This window comes from Engystomops pustulosus, chromosome 1 (assembly GCF_040894005.1).
Source record: "Engystomops pustulosus chromosome 1, aEngPut4.maternal, whole genome shotgun sequence".
Classification (NCBI taxonomy): Eukaryota; Metazoa; Chordata; class Amphibia; order Anura; family Leptodactylidae; genus Engystomops; species Engystomops pustulosus.
In genome coordinates this window covers 171105353-171122000 of record NC_092411.1, presented here as the reverse complement: position 1 = coordinate 171122000, position 16648 = coordinate 171105353, and the positions used below count along the sequence as shown (strand labels likewise).

The 16648-nt window shown below is 39.6% G+C and overlaps 1 protein-coding gene across 6 annotated transcripts in view; it reads left to right on the top strand.

Moving 5' to 3' along the window:
- The window catches only part of RFX2 (regulatory factor X2), a 57889-nt gene extending 44712 nt beyond the window's left edge, over positions 1–13177 (top strand). For all 6 annotated transcript variants that reach the window (XM_072113858.1, XM_072113855.1, XM_072113856.1 and 3 more), the window contains 5 exons: positions 249–398; positions 485–693; positions 823–976; positions 6892–6934; positions 10314–13177. In XM_072113858.1, the coding sequence (XP_071969959.1) occupies positions 249–398; positions 485–693; positions 823–976; positions 6892–6934; positions 10314–10423 (666 nt within the window). In that variant the 3' untranslated portion in view covers positions 10424–13177. The remainder of the gene's footprint in view (positions 1–248; positions 399–484; positions 694–822; positions 977–6891; positions 6935–10313) is intronic.
- Positions 13178–16648: the final 3471 nt, after the last annotated feature.

Sequence of the window (16648 nt, the reverse complement as noted above, 5' to 3'; positions counted from 1 at the left end):
TTTGCATTGGCTACATGTTTACCTTCAGTGTCTAATAATCTTTATTTACATAGCCGTAACATGACTGATATGGCAAGCTCTGTGCAGCGCTGCGGAATCTGTGTATGCTATATAAATAAAGAAATTTGTATCATATTCCGTAGTTCTCTACAACTCATAGGTGACATTTACAAATAAAATAAGACATGACAGAGTGCTAAAAAGTCATATGGAACAATGCGAGTTTATAATATATTTTTATTTTCCAGGTTGGTGTTGTTAGTGCATTTGCTCAGACATTGCGTCGGTACACATCCTTGAATCATCTAGCTCAGGCAGCCCGGGCAGTCTTGCAGAATACATCTCAAATAAATCAGATGCTTAGTGATCTCAATCGTGTGGATTTTGCCAATGTTCAGGTGAATAGTGGAATAGTCTGAATTCTTTGAGCAGATTATTTCATGGTACATGTTGTGATGGGTCTCTCTTTTTCTGCTGATTACAGGAACAAGCATCCTGGGTCTGTCAGTGTGAGGAAGGTATGGTCCAGAAACTGGAGCAAGATTTTAAGTTAACTCTTCAGCAACAGAGTTCTTTAGACCAATGGGCAAGTTGGTTGGATAATGTTGTTACCCAAGTGCTGAAGCCACATGAAAGGAGCCCTATTTTCCCAAAAGCTGCCAGGCAGTTTCTCCTGAAGTGGTCTTTCTATAGGTTTGTTCATGTATTTGGGGACATTAAAAAAACCCTCCATATTTAACATTATATTGATGGTTTATACTTGCTGGACACATACTAGACAGTCTTTTTTTTTTTTTTTTTTTCCCTCTTTTTCCTTCATAGCTCAATGGTAATCCGGGATCTTACTTTGCGCAGTGCTGCCAGTTTTGGGTCTTTTCATCTAATCAGATTACTTTATGATGAATACATGTTCTACTTGGTAGAACACAGAGTGGCTCAAGCAACAGGAGAAACTCCTATTGCAGTTATGGGAGAGGTAAGTTAATAATAAATATATGTTCTACCCATGCAATAAGGCCTAGGTTATTTATTCAGCAGCTCTAAAATGTATTTTTTTTTCAGTTCCTTGGTGACAAGCCTGTTTTTGACCTAAATGTCCAAATACTATTTGACTTTTTTTTTTTTTTTACCCAGCCTTTCAAAAGCCCTCTGTCAAAATAGCCATTTGAGGGCTTGTTTTTTTTTGTACATGTTGAGTTGAATTCTGTTGGCACCATCTTTTTTAGTTTACTTTTTAGTTTCACAGTGTTCCCTTTGTGGAATAAATAATTTTTATTTAGGTTTCATTCCCAAAAATGTAATTTTTTTCATGTTTCCACATTAAAAAAAATAAAAATAAAAAGAATTTCAAATACATTTCACTTGTTAGATCTCAATGGAATGCAATGGAATATTTTATTTATTGCATAGTGGAATACGTTGAGATCAATGAAACCTGAAAATGATGGGTCTAGCCGTGATGGAGAGTGGGGGCGTGTAATCGGTCCTAGGTTTTGGGACTTTCCTACCTGCTTCTTATGAGGAAATCCAATCCCAGACCATCGTAGATTTGTAACCACAATCCATAACCACTTCCTGCCAAACCTACCTCAATCCTCTGACACGGCAGGGCTAAAATGCAGGATCCTCTCACCTCTGTCCCTGAATTGTTCAGAGTGCCCCTGAATCTGTGTAGCAGCTAATCTCCATATAAGTGAGGTGGCGAAAAGTCCTCTTTAAAGCCTCCAGTGCCCTGTTAGGTCCATCCCACTTAATGCAGCCATGCTTAATCCCTTCACCTACACGGGAGATCTTTCGTAAGTCGACCTTTACTGCTGATGACTGCTACACTTTCCCAGGGATCTCCTAGCAATAAGTCCCTGGGTTTTGTATTTGTATGCAAGTCAAAATGGTACTTCACTAACTCCACTTACCGGAGTCCATACACTGGGTGCACTTGTGCCAGGGAACCGCGCAAATAATTGGCCCTTAAGACAATTGGATTTTCTAAATTTTGTACTGTCAAGTAGACAAGGATTATCATTAAAGCTTCATTACACCTTACAGCTGAGCATTGCAGCCTGGGACTCAAGTAAAGCATTTTGAGAGCTTCTCCAGAGGTCACAGTGGGCAGAGAGGTCCTTCTGTAACTAGGGGCCTTCTGTAAGTCGGGTGTCTTTAACCCCTCACCGACATGTGACGTAATAGCCCGTGAGCCCTCTCCATAGCCATAAAACTAAGTTAACCCACTGATCGCCGCTTGCATTTGCTTTCCGCTTGTTATAATCACTTTTTTCCCAATCTAATGATGTTATTCATTTTGTTTACATATGCCTCCAACCCCGGTGCAGGATTCTGCTCACCCCCAGAATCGCCCCATCTTCCCAATCATACGGATCTAAAAATCTAAGGAGGCAGTCCTCCGGCATAGTTTGAATACTTTGGTTATCAAACCTAGAACATTCTTCCAAAATATCCCTAATTTTCTACACTCACACATCATGTGCATCAGATGGGCACCAGCCATGCTGTATCTTGGGCATGTATCCCCTTAGACCGATGTAAAGCCAATGAGGAGTGCCATAGACTATGTATTAAATTTAGTTGACAACTTGTGAGCTTTACAGAGGGACAATGAAGGGACTACAGATAAAGCATCGGACCATTGTTTGTCCGTTAATGGCCCTAGATCTTCCTCCCATTTCGCATGGGCTGGCGAGGTTGGGCTTCTGACCCATGCTCGCCACTGTTTGCACGTAAAGTGGGTTTTGGATAAGCAGAGTATCGTGGGCTGATATTGTTTGATTGCCGATAGTATGGCATATTTCTTAGAATTGTAGATTGGAATGTCAGGGGGCAGGGAGACTCTAACTTTACCCACCATTACCCTGAGAAAGCAATATAACAATAACTGTACATCCTTTGAAAAAATGCAAATGCCTGGACATGACACATATACAAAACATAATAAACCTACATTTAACCTTAGGCATTGGCGCAACCTTTTGGGGGGGGGGAATAACAGCTGCGGCCTAGGGTCTACATGTTAGCAATAGAGTAATGAAAAAGAAAAAAAAACTTTTGTTGCTAGTTGAGCATCAACCACTGCTTTATGAATAATGTAGTGTACCCTGACATTACTAATGACTCCTATCCATACAGATACTTGCGGCAAAGGTAAAAACTTTCCGTGGAGCGTATCAGTCCCACTGAGGACTACTCCTCCTAAGATCGTTCTCATGTACATCCAACCATGAAGTGGCTTCATCTGGCAAGATAAAAAATTAAAGGCCTGCAATGTCATAACTCTTAATCCTGCAGGGTAAAACATGGAGTATGGCAGATTTACTTGACGTAGACGTCTTTTCACTCCCTGAAATGTAGCCCTCTATTTCTGAACTTCCGCCGAGATGTCCAAAAACAGCGATATTCGACTACATCAATCTGCAGGTTTTGCTTATCTCTTGCATTGCGTAAAATAATGTCCCTGTCCTTTATAGTGTAGGATACAACTAAGAACTGGACGGGGGTGCATTATCTGGTGGTAGCGGTCTTGACAGGACTTTGTGTGCTCGACCAACAGCAAACAGAGGCGTTTAACGTTTCTTTGCTAAAGACAGATAGAAGGCACTGCTCGAAAAATTCACTGGGATTGCAGCCTTCTGTTCTCTCCGGAACCCTGATGACACGCACATTGTTTCTCCAGAATCTGTTTTCCATATCATCTTGTTTAGCGAGCAGGGTCGCCATAGTGTTGTGTATGAGAGAAACCGCCTTTTTGATTGGAGGGAGTTGGTCCTCGGTTTCTCCTACTCGGCTCTCCAGCGCTCCCATCCTTTCAGACACCCTCTGCACATCATGCCGTGTAGGTAAAAAATCTCAATAATCTGGGACTTTGTGAAAAATTTCAAAACTGGGATAGTTGCACAGAACAGGATTAGAGGGGCATGTAGGGGGGGAAACATTGTGTATCCCTGAATATTTTTAAAGCTCCATAGCAGGCACAGGGTGCATAAAATGATGCTCCACGAGACGTCGAACGTCTTCTGCCACATGGCTGACATCATCGGTGAGCAGCGATCTGTCAACATGACGGCCTTGGATTGTACAAAGATGATGTGCAAAATCCCCATATATTGCCATACTATAGTATGGCAGTATATGGTAGGATCAAGAAGACAAACTAGGATTAAAGTACCCTATGGGTTCTGAAAAATAGTAAAAATAAATAAAAACCTAAAAATTCTAATTACCACCTTTCCCTATAAACAAACAAGTAATTCTTCATAAACATGTTGGGTATCGCCCCATCCCAAAATATAATAACTGTTATTCCTGCTTTTAAACCCCGTAACAGAAAATAGCGCCCGAACAACATATTAAATTTTTAAAATAAATTTACTTTTTATAAGTGATCAAAAGGCCATACAGTCCTCAGAATGGTAGCATTGAAAACCTCATCTCATCCCACAAAAATGACACCACACAGGACCGTACACTGAAGTATGAAAAAGTTATTCGCACCAGAAGATGGCAAAATAAAAAAAAACATTTTTTTTTCTTACAGGAGCTTTTAATTCTTGTAACTGTATGAAAAGGAACAATTTTGCATGCTTTGTGCAGCAATGCATAATCTGTAGGCACTATATAAATAAAGTTCATTATTATTATCATCATTAATAATAGTAATGAAACCTATACAAATTTGGTATCCCCATGATCGTACTAACATAAAGACTAAAGTAGACATGTCATTTGGGGCCCAAAGTGAAAGCCGTAAAGTCCAAGCCCACAAGAAAAATGTTTTTTTCTCCAATTTCACTGCATTTCTTTTTTTTTTTTTTCCTGCCTACCAGTATACGACATGGTATATTAAATATTGTCACTATGAATTGCAATTTGTTACTCAGAAAACAAGCCCTCACACAGCTCTTTAATAGCTTATTAAAGGGGGGAAAAGGGAAACAAAAAGGGTCTGTTCGTTAAGGGATTTAAGCACAAAAGAATTGTATGCTTCCATTTGCATCGGGTAGATGGGGACATTTTTGTACCAGGCATGCGATTTGTCTTTTCACCAGGCTCTAACACCTGATCAGCCAAATCGACCACCCCAATTAATTTATTGTAATCTATGATGCAGACCAGATTCTCTTTGTCAGAGATGGAACCATGTTCTCTTACTGTCACATTTGGTGAAGGATGGACAGCAGAAAGCTATATTTGGGGTCCTTATATTTTATTGCAAGCATGTACTCCCAACAAAGACAGCTTGATCCCCCTCTTCGAAAACATTTTTTTTTAGAAGCTCTTGTGGCAATCCCTTTCTAGTTTTGCAAGGGGACACTGGTGTAGAAAGGCATAGCATCATGGTATATAAGGTTAGAAAAAGACATCAGTCCATCAAGTTCAACCTATTCAATCTTGCTGTGTTGATCCAGAAGAAGGCAAAAAAGGATGCTGCCAATTGGTCCAAAGCAGGGGAAAATTCCCTCTCAACCCCTTATATGGCAGACAGAATAGCTTTCTGGATCAACAAACTACTTAAAAAAAGCTTTATTCCCACAAGATGTGATATTATTGTTCTCCGGAAAGGCTTCCAGGCCTCTTAATAACAAGTTCAAATTATCAGAAATTACAACATTTTGAGGCATAGAGTATTAAAGGGGATGTCCGAGTTTAAAAAAAAAAATATATGTGGCCGGGAGCTGGGTTACTAAAACAATAAAGTTGTACTTACCTCCCGGTGCCCTCCCGTATCCAGCGCTGCTGTCGCTCCGGTCCGGGGGCCATGTAAACAAACATGGCCGCCGGAGCAGCGCTGCATTCAGCTTCCGGCCGGATGCGACAACCTTCCGGTCCCCATACACAATGCTGTGTATAGGGACGGATAGGCGTACCCGGCCACGGCCGGCCGGAAGCTGAGTCCAGCGCTGCTCCGGCGGCCATGTTTATTTACATGGCCCCCGGACCGGAGCGACAGCAGCGCTGGATACGGGAGGGCACCGGGAGGTAAGTACAGCTTTATTGTTTTAGTAACCCCGCTCCCGGCCACATATTTTTTTTTTTTTTTTTTAAACTTGGACAACCCCTTTAATCTGTGTGCAAAGTCTGTCTTCTCCCCTCCCAACTCATGCAGCTCCCTCACCCTCCCCACTTCCTGTCATGCGCATTAAGCGGGCAGGGAGGGGGAGATGGTGTGGAGGAGAAGAATGCATTAAGACATACAGGCACACACAGGCTTCAGCAGACCCCCTTCATACCCCACGCGTTGCTGGCAGTGAGATGGGTAGTTTAAATCTTATTATACACTACTGAAATGATTCAGAATGCTGCCAAGGGCATTTTTAACTTCAGCATAGCATGGACTATTGGAACCTGTCACCTGCTAAAAATAACATTCCTGGTGACAGGTTTGCTTTAAAGAAAATCTACTTTCAAAATTAAGCATGATAAGTCAGGGGCTCTTACTCATAGATCCAGGAACTGGGACTGTGGTAATCTTCTTATATTTGTTGTCCATGGCCTTCTTCCCTCTAAAATAAACGTTTTAAATTATACTAATGAGCCTGAGGGGCTTTGGATGTGTTTCCAGAACCCCTCATTGATGTTGTTATGCTCATTGTAACACATTGTGACGCTGCAGCACTGAGGAGGTCTGGAAATGCCTCCCCCCATAACCTCTCAGCCTCATTAGCATAATTTTAAAAGTTAATTTTGGAAGGAAGGAGGCTATGGACTACAAATATAAGATGATTACCAGTCAGTGTCTGTATCTGTGAGTAAGTGTCCCTGGTTTATTCATGCTTGAATTTTGATTTGGTAGATTGCTTTTAATTACTATACTACTTTTTTTTAAAATTTATTTATTTTTATCCAGGAAATTTAACGTGTGCAATTTTTTTTCCTCTCTAGTTCAGTGACCTGTCTTCTATGTCTCCTTTGTTAATAGATAAAGGTGAGTAATGTCATTAGTTTATCATGGTATGATAACATGAGGTAACGTAAAAGTATACCTTTTTAAATAGGTTTAGTTGAATAATTTTTCACATGGTTTACTTTGCTTCTTTGCTCTTCAATTTCAAGTTATGTTCTTTATGTATACAAAAGAACTTTGTTTACTGAAGATTTGTCTATGAAGTAATTTTTTGCTTCCGTCCACATGATCTCCATTGTGCATGAACTACTTATTGCTATGTTTTCTGTTCTGTATGAACCAGTAGTGATATACCGCTTATACTCAAGTTTCATTGAAAAAAAAAGGCTACTCCCCTTCTGATGCTCTCCGGCAGATGCTCTTCAATACATCGATGCTCTGGCACGCTGTTGACGTGCTGTCAGTCGCGCTCATAATGTCGTCGGCCTCACGCTGATGTTCTAATGTGTGCGCCGCCAGTGGCACACACTGATGGCAGTGAGCGGCTGACGTCATGGCGGGTGTGGCTGACCGTGCGGGGACACTGAGCCGATGCCGGAGCATCAATTTATAGAAGAGGACCTTGTGGAGGGGTGACAGAAGGTGAGTACACGTTTCTTTTTTCCCTATAGGCTGGGTAAATCTCAAGAACAGCCTGAAGGCTATATACTGGGGGGCAGGGGCTGCTGTAACAAACAGTTAGTGTTACTCGCTCTCCATTCGTGTTTGTTACACAGCTCTGAGTGTTAATCCTTTCTGCTCTCTCCCTGGCTGAAGTGTGCTATGAGCAGTATTTTCATAAATTAAGCTGAAAGTATAGGGGTTATAGAGCTGTTTAAACGCACACACAGGGAGATTAGGTGTAAACTCATGCAGCCTCCATAGACATAAACGATACAGGCTGGAATATGCATCTCTGAGAGGGAGTAGCTTAAATTTTTTTTATTTTTTTTAAGTATCGCTCCATACAGCCATTGCAGTGTTTGGGGGACATATGTTCATTTGAATGCAGCCTTAGTTTGTAAAGACGACTTCTAAGCACCCCTTAGTTACAGTGTTACTCGCTCTCCTCTCCTAAGGGGAGCTTAGCAGTAGTCTTTTCAAACTAAGGCTGCATTCAAATGAACATGCGTCCCTCAAACACTGCAATGGCTGCACAGAGTGATACGGTGCCGCACACACAGGGAAAAGATGGAATATGTCCTATCTTTCACCGTGTGCACGGCCCGTAAGCCCTGCTATTCTAAGACCTCTCCTCCTCACCAGTGCGCCAGACGTATGCCCGCCCAAGATAGGGCATAACTTGCTGAACAGTGGGGGAGCTGATGGAAATTGCCGAGCACTGCTCTTCGATCTCAGTCAGCTCCATAGCAATTAATGGAGCAGAACGGTCATGCACGGCCATCTGCTCCATTTTAGTCTGTGGAGCGACGAGACCCCTAGTTTTCTTGATCGTTGGAGTCTCGGCACTGAGACCTACAATGATCAGCAAGTTAGGTCCTATCCCGTGGGAAATCCCCTTTAATGACGTACAGTTTTTTTTAGAAAAATGTTCACAACAGTCCCCTATGCATCTGTAATCCCGGTTGTGCTTTAAAGTTTTAATACACATGGATATAATGGCTGTTTTATTATGATCCCCATTGCACAGACATTTCTGTCACATGTCTGACCAAAAGCGGCAACATTGCAGAGATAAAGAACTATTCTAACACAGTCCCCCTTTTAACAGTGGAAATAATATCCGACTGGTTGTCCAGTGCAAACATTTTATTTATTTATTTTTAGAAGGAAGGAAAATATCTGGGAAGGATAGAGCAGGCAAGGAGATGATAATGATCTTTATATAGCGCCATCATATTCTGTAGTGCTTTACAAATCATAGGAGTCCTATACAAATAAAATAAAACATGACCGAGCATATGGAACAAAAGGAGTGAGGGCCCTGCTCGTAAGAGCTTACAGTCCATGAAATAACCTATAAATCACAGTCCCATACAGTAGAATTCATACAATACACCAATATCTCAAATCAATATTTTTTATTAGAGACCCCAAATGACATAAAAATTACCCCAAGTAAAGACTTATAAAAACTTACAAGAACCATGGACAGTGTGACATGCGTAAAGCAAAATGTAAAAGGTTCATATGTGGGCTCTGTAAACTATGATTTGGGCATTGGGTTTTCTATCATAGTTTACAGAGCCCACATATGAACTTTTTACATTTTTGCTTTACGCATGTCACACTGTCCATGGTTCTTGAATGTTTCTACATGTTTTTACTTGAGGTATTTTTAGGTCATTTGGTGTCTGTAATTAATAAATGTTGATATTTGATATATTAGTGTCTTGTATGAATTTTTGAATGTACAACTTTATAGGGACTGATTTATAGGTTTACACATTCAGTTTAGCCATAGCCCTTTGATGAGCAAAAAAACTTTTTGATATTGTAGCAATACTTCTTCTTGTATCATTGTATTGGTTTATAATCTATGAAAGGAGTTGGGGTTCTTGCAATTTTACTGTTGAGGTTAAAGTTTGCTTATGACTTGTGTTTCTCGTTTGCTCTATCTATGTTGAGCTTTTCTTTCTGTGCCCCTTATACATTTGCATTGCCACCTCTTATGTTTCCATGTCTCATTTATTCTTTATTTCCCCCTCCTTATCTTCGTGTGCCCTATTTCTCTTTGTTGCCCCCATTATCTATTCTTTTTTGTTCTTTTGTTTGTATATCCACCCATCTCTGGTGATTAAGTGAAGACTTACTTTTGTGATGAAATTTTGAATTGTGCTTAACTAGGGAGATTTGTCAAATTTTATTATTATTACTTGAGTACAATTCGACCCTAGTATAAGCAGAGGCCTCTAACTTTGCCATAAATAACTTTGGAAACTCATTGACTCGATTATTAACCTAGGGTGGAAAATGCATCCCCAACTAATGAAATGCCATGCAGCCAGCTCCCCACTTAGCAAATGCCCTGTAGCCCCTGGGTATATAAAAACCAAAACTACTATACTCTCCTTCCGGCGCTCCCCAATGCTCCCTGCAGCTTCTCTCCTTCAGCCCTTTATATGTAGCAAAGTGGGTAGATACGCGTCCATGTGCTCTGCCCGCCGGCTGGCACAGTGGTCTCTGCCTGCTTTGTTACAGATGGAGATCAGAAGGAAGAGGAGTGGCAGGGAGCTTCGAGCAGCGCCGGAATGTGAGTATGTGGGGTTATTTTTTAAAATTTATTTAATTTATTTTTTTGTGTTGAAAAACTCTGCTTATACACAAGTATATATACGGTAATCGCCTAGCCCGAATTCATAGTACATCTTTTACCCAGCTCTTTAATTTTTGTTTGATCGTAGTAATTGTATGATTATTTACAACAATAAAGTAAATCCTTATTAATCCATTGGTACAGATGACATCAGTGAGCTTGGAAGTGATACAGATGGGGACCTTCGTTCCTCCGGAGAGCCCCCAGTCAAGAGAGAGCGTGTGGAAATGAACAGCTCCATGCAGGAAATATAGAGAAAAAAAACTTTAGTTATGCCTTAATGCTTCTTGTGATGAAATTTTCTCATTTTAGAGGCAACCAGCCTTCATGAAACATGTGCCTAAACAAACCCCACACAATGTTGAGATTTCAGTGCGTCTTCAAGTTACATACCTCTTCCACCATTTTTCTGGCTTTTGCAATTATAAATTAAGAAGTGTATATTGAAAAAGATTTTGCATTGCTGACAGTTGCAACCAAATGTGCCACGTTCCAACCCTACTACTATATTGTGCATTATATTGTTACTTTCTTTAACATTGGGGGTATGTAGAAAAAAATGTTTGTTTTATGATTATATATATATATATATTTTTACCTCACTTTATGTATCTCTGTACTGGACCGCATTAATTTGCCAAATCCAAGGGTATGTCCATAAGTAGAGAAAGTACTGCTGGGAAAATACAGTTTTGTACACGATTTCTGAAATAAAGGATAGTTCTCAAGACTACTAAATTGTAGCCTTCGGAGATGTTGGTAACACAGCGTGTCTTACTAAACAGAAATATAGTTAATTGAAAGATTTAAACTCTCAAATCATTTCATGGTAGTTTATTAATACTTTTTGATGTGATCTTTGTTGCCAGTTAGCCTTTTAAGAATGAATAAATATTAGTTATAGACTTAGTTAAGTTGCTCATGTGATATTCTTGGTTTGTCTAAAGTTTTAATACTAAAAGCATCTTGGAGGCAAAGCACAAGGAATTAGTTACCTGGTCATGTTTTTATGTGTTGACTTCATCCTATTAAACTTTAGGTAAAGACTAGGTTAGGTTATCAAGGCTCATGTGACTACTTTGGTGACTAATTCAATAGACTTTATCTATTGCCTGTGACTATGCATATTGAAATCATCATCATCATTCTATTGATGAGAAATACACAAGGGTTTAGAAATCTAGTGCCTTAGTATCTGATCCTGCCCAACTAATATCCCTCTTTACATTTGATTTAATTAATTTGTTTCCAAAGACTGGGTAACTTTAAATCTAAAATGTGAACTTAAGTGACCTCCTTTTATCCAGGTGTTCGAGATGGTAGTTTACATGCACATTGTCCTTTTAATTTTGAGTAATACCCGTGTGTGTTATATACCAGATGGACTATACATGGTATCTTGCCAGAAATGTATAGAGATTTATTTATATCTTTTCCACTTGCTGTAATTGTAATACATGGTTATTTGAAGAAATGCTTTATCTCTGTATTATTTACTTATACACATATATTGTTTGGCATATGCTTTTTATCCTGAGAAGACCTATCACTGCAAATTAGGAAACTTGAGGTTTGTTGGTAACCCATGAAGTGTTTCTCAAAACAAGACTATTTGACTGTGCCCTTAATGTGAACATGTGGCCTTTTACCCCAATCTGGGTCTGTGTTGTTGCCTTTCTTGTAAGCTTTGCCTTTTGGAGGAAAGGTTTCAAAACTTTTATATAGTATGGTATAACACGCACACGCACACACACTTATATAAAACAACTGTTTCTAATTTAGTATGTTACATTGTCATAACCAAACAATATTAGATTTGTATTGCTCTACTTAGTGTTAATATACTGTAATACTCTACTCTGTAATTCTCATGATATGTTATGATACAGTACTGCCTTAATTTACATTTTTCTTACCTCTAATATGGACAACTTTTTCACCCCGCTAAACTTGCTGCACCAACCAATAGTGTACGATATATCCTTTCTAACATCATTGCCCATTTTATGTGAAATGTCACCTGTTCATCTATAGAAAATCAGAAAAAAAAATAATAATCTTTTGCCAAAGAAAAGCCAATTTCTTGGCGGGAGTGTCACTGACTATGCCTATATTGCAACCACAGTACTTGTATCAAATTAAAGAATAGAGTTTTCTCTTCCAAACTGTATCAGACTTGATGTGCTTTGAACTACCGAAATAGACATACCAGTTGGTGTAATCATAGTTGGGAATGCAAGCTGCAGATCACAGCACAACAAACCTGAGGTGATTTGAAAGATGAGATCTTTATAAATCTGATTCAAAATACTTTAAATCCCAAGATATATCTAAAGTCTCCTCCTTCCATCTCTGAGTCTGACTTTTCCTTGGCTAAAGATGTTTTATGCCTATTTTCACATGATTTAAGATTTTTTTAATAGCCATTTTAGTGGTGAAAAATCCGGGTACTGTCTCATAAAGGCATGTCCCAGCTAAAATATGGTGGACCCAAAGTAGTTCCCTATGGGAACCTTGTGCAGATTGTTTTCTGACACATCACAACAACCCTTTTTGCAGTGCTCCAAGAACCGTTCACAGCATACCACCTGATGATTGACCTGAAATCATGGGACACGCAGTTCAGTTTGTTTTCCTTGACTAAATCTTTAACTTTACCCCACTGATTCTATGCTTGGGCCATCAGTGTCTTTAAGATGAAATAACCCATGGTCTATGACCCATTTTTCATTGAATTACTGGATTTAAAGTAACATTATTTCACTTCCCTGACTGAAAGACTTTTAATGTACACTTGTATGTTACCTGGAAATTCATAGCTCTTATTTTTCTAAAATAGCATATTGAAGTTGTATTATATTTAAAAATACACTAATGTTTAAGGACTGTAAATACACTTGCAGTCTTGATGCTCTTTGCTTTTGTCCTTGTTAAAAGTAGAAGGCAATTGTGACTTTCATTTTATTTTCCTTGTAAAGTGAATTTGGGATTATATTGGATTGAACATGTCCATGTGTCTGTGTCTTTTTTTTTATATATTTACTAAAGCTCCGAAATATTTGCTTTATTAACACATGAATAAAACAGAATTTTAAATTGTTGTACATGAGAGATAACATTGTACATCCTTATGTAATCATTTTCCATTCGTGAAGAGTTCTGCACAAAAGCAACAATCTTAAAAAACCCCAACCCAACTTGTACATATAACAACCACCATCCTGGTTGAGTGGAGTCAGGAGCGCAGTACAGTAACTAGGCCTAGGCAACATGGCATGTTACTTTCTTACACCTGCAGATTGAAAGATCTCCTCTGTCAACAATGCGCAGAGGAGTACAGGAAAGGTGCCCGTCACTCAATTACAATTATGATCATTATATCTTCATACAATATGTTACAGCAAATATTACACTCATTGAAAAGTGATAAGAGACTCAGACTATAAAAATTAAAAAGGGTATCTGGGGAAGCGCACCAGGAGCCCTACCCTCTCTGGAACTTATCTGGGCAGCCATGTTGCTTGTAAACTATATTCTCATACGGTAAAGTCAAGTTAACCAATGGGCCAAAAACAGTGTTAACTTCATAAAAAATAGTTTCAAAATGGGACCAGTCATCCTCCTGGATAATTCCCAATAGGAATAGGGCCAGAAAGGCAGGAACTAGTTTACTCCGGATCTGAGATCGCAAACAAACCACTTCTCTCCGGAATCTCACTATGGTATTGCAAGCCCATATTAGGTAGATAAAATCTGCTTGGTCCGCCTGACTGACATCTAGAGTCAGGCATTCTATGCATACAGAACAATCTGACTAGAGTTATATAGCAATCGTGGATGATAAACAACTGAGTTAACTTCTTTTTGGCTGCCTGTGATACTGAGGTGTGAAACTCCTGGGCCACCCCCAGTCTTCATCAGAAAATGAGGGAACGAGAGCCTCCCAGCGAGCTCTGACTGGCAAGCCTCCAACAGCTCAGAAAGGAGGTGGGTGTAGATAATTGACACCAAGCCTCTAGTTTGGGCAGTGCAATTGTTTTAAGTACGTTTTTGCATCCTGCTACAGGCACATACATGAGCTTCCAAGTATTTACCTTAAGTAAAAAGGAGAAAATATCCCATACGATATGTACCCTCAAGAAAGGTCCTAAATTTTGATTCAGAGGAAGCTCATGGGGTGTAACAGGTCTCCTAAATCATAAACTGTGTTTGGACATTTAATAAAAGCAGAAACATACTGTCATGGCAAAATTGATTGGTGGAGATTTATCAATATACTTGTGCCAGTATTCTAGTGTCATTTTGTTAAAAGAGTTTTCATATTCAAGTGTTCTTTAATATATTCTTCTTAAATACCTCGATTGGGTGACACTTTTTTTTTCAACTAAAATTTCAATCCAAAAAGTTTTGTAAAACAAGAAGACTATGAACAATGCAAAGTACAGATGTCAGAAATCAGGTCAAGCAGGACCTTTTTTAAGATAAAGTTGGAAGTTGTACCATTTGCACACCTTTTTCCAGAAGTTTAGGGATTCAACCCCACAATAAATATTTCAAGACGACTGCGCACAATTCCAACGATGCAAAAGTTTTATTTGTTTCAGAATGCACAAGTGACGTTTCAGCCACAACGGCCTTTGTCAAATGCACACGATAAGTTGATGTCAGAGGTGCACCAACGTATGGTGACGTAATCAAAAGTAAGTGTACAAAACGTACAGACAATATTAGCGTATGCATAAAAGTGCTTTAACGATAGGTGGGCAAGTCTAATGTAGATCTAAGGAGCATCTGCATAGATTCTTGGTCAGAAATAAATACAAATTTGAAAACCATAGAACAATAAAAGAAGGAAGAGTACCCATGAGTCCAGGGAAACGGCAACATTTAGGCTGTCTCCCATTACATCCCAGAAGGACCACATTTAAAGGAAACTCGGTCTGCTCATGTAAGGAACCCTTCATATATTGCATTGTCCTCAGATGGTGAGTATAGTTCAAGCAAAGAAGCAGGAGCTGGACATCTCTTGAATAAAGAAATTAAGATTTCAGCAGCACACAGATGGAGGTTAAGTTTGGACAGCTTTTTCTCAGTACCACTTGTGGGTGTCCCATCTTTTTCTATGGTGATTCCAAATACTTTTCTAATAAAAAAACCTGCACCATCCCAAAAGGATGCATCAGGAGGGTCTTCTATTAATTTGCCTTATAAAGAGCCAACAGAGAGCCCTTGGGGGCCCTGTCCCACATGACCTTCCAAATAGAAGAAATGGTTCATAACTAGCCCACCCAGCTCCACATGTAGGAATGCTTCTGGGTCAATCTGAGCCATTAGTAGACTATACAAATCAGAGATAAGGCACTTAAGTTGAGCCCCTATGGCTTATACGTTCAAATTCTGTAAGGGTGGGGTTTTCTAGGGAACCTAAACAGAATTGATGGATTTGGGGGTTTGAAGCAGATGCCAGTGAAAAGAGTTCAGACTCTGCCTGCAGCTCGTCCTAAAGTAAGGAAACGTTTAGTAGATGGATTGGCTAAATTCTTTGTTTCTGGAAACCGACGACCACTTTCCAGATTAATAAAATTTGTGGTTAGTCTTTGAGGCAGAAGTGGTTTATAAAGAAAAGGCATCAGAGGGAATTTATGTGAAGCTAAATTAAAGCGGATACAACATTTATACCAGATATCCCTAATAAAAGCCATAGGTGCTAAAAGAGATGATGTGGGGATGTCGGCTGGTGGGCCCCATATGAGAGCACTAGTGTGTACTGCAGCTAGCTAGAGTTTTTCTTTCTTGGTCCACGGATTGAATGCTGACAAAGAAGACCAGGAGACCATGTTGTGTAAACGGGTTGCATAATAAAAGCAGGTAAAGCCAAGACTGCCCCCCGTTCAAGGTGTTAAGTTTGCTCTAAAAAGGGGCAAAAAAGTCTTACAAAAAAAAAAAAGTATGCCAGTCCCTCAGTACCAGATGCCTTTCCCCCTGGGAACTCTTTAACAATTACCTCTATACTTATATATCTTGATTTGGGTGACACAAAGCTTCTGGAAAAATGAGCATTGAGATCAATATTGGTCCAATGTAGCATTCCTCTCGGGGCGGAAGGAGGTAAGGTAAAGGGTAAGGAGTGTATAGGAGAGTAATAAGAATGTAAAAGTCTGGTAATATAGTTCCATCTCTATTCTTGATAACTTTGGGATGTTCAGTAGCAACCTTTTCCCAAAGCTGAGGGGCTAGCATTGTATGTGTCTTATTGCCAGAATCAAAATATTTAAGTATAGAGTACCTAACCAATGTGATTCACATCCAATATATACAACTCTCTAATTTTGGTGCAGAGAATCTGGACCCATCCGAGGTGGGGGCAGAGTGATGAGAGGCAAGTTCCCTTTATGCTTGTTGCAGGGTCTATTATACTGTGCATAGTTGAGAGTCCTACCCTTCTTCAAGTTGGCGGCTAGGGAAATCATTTCACCCCT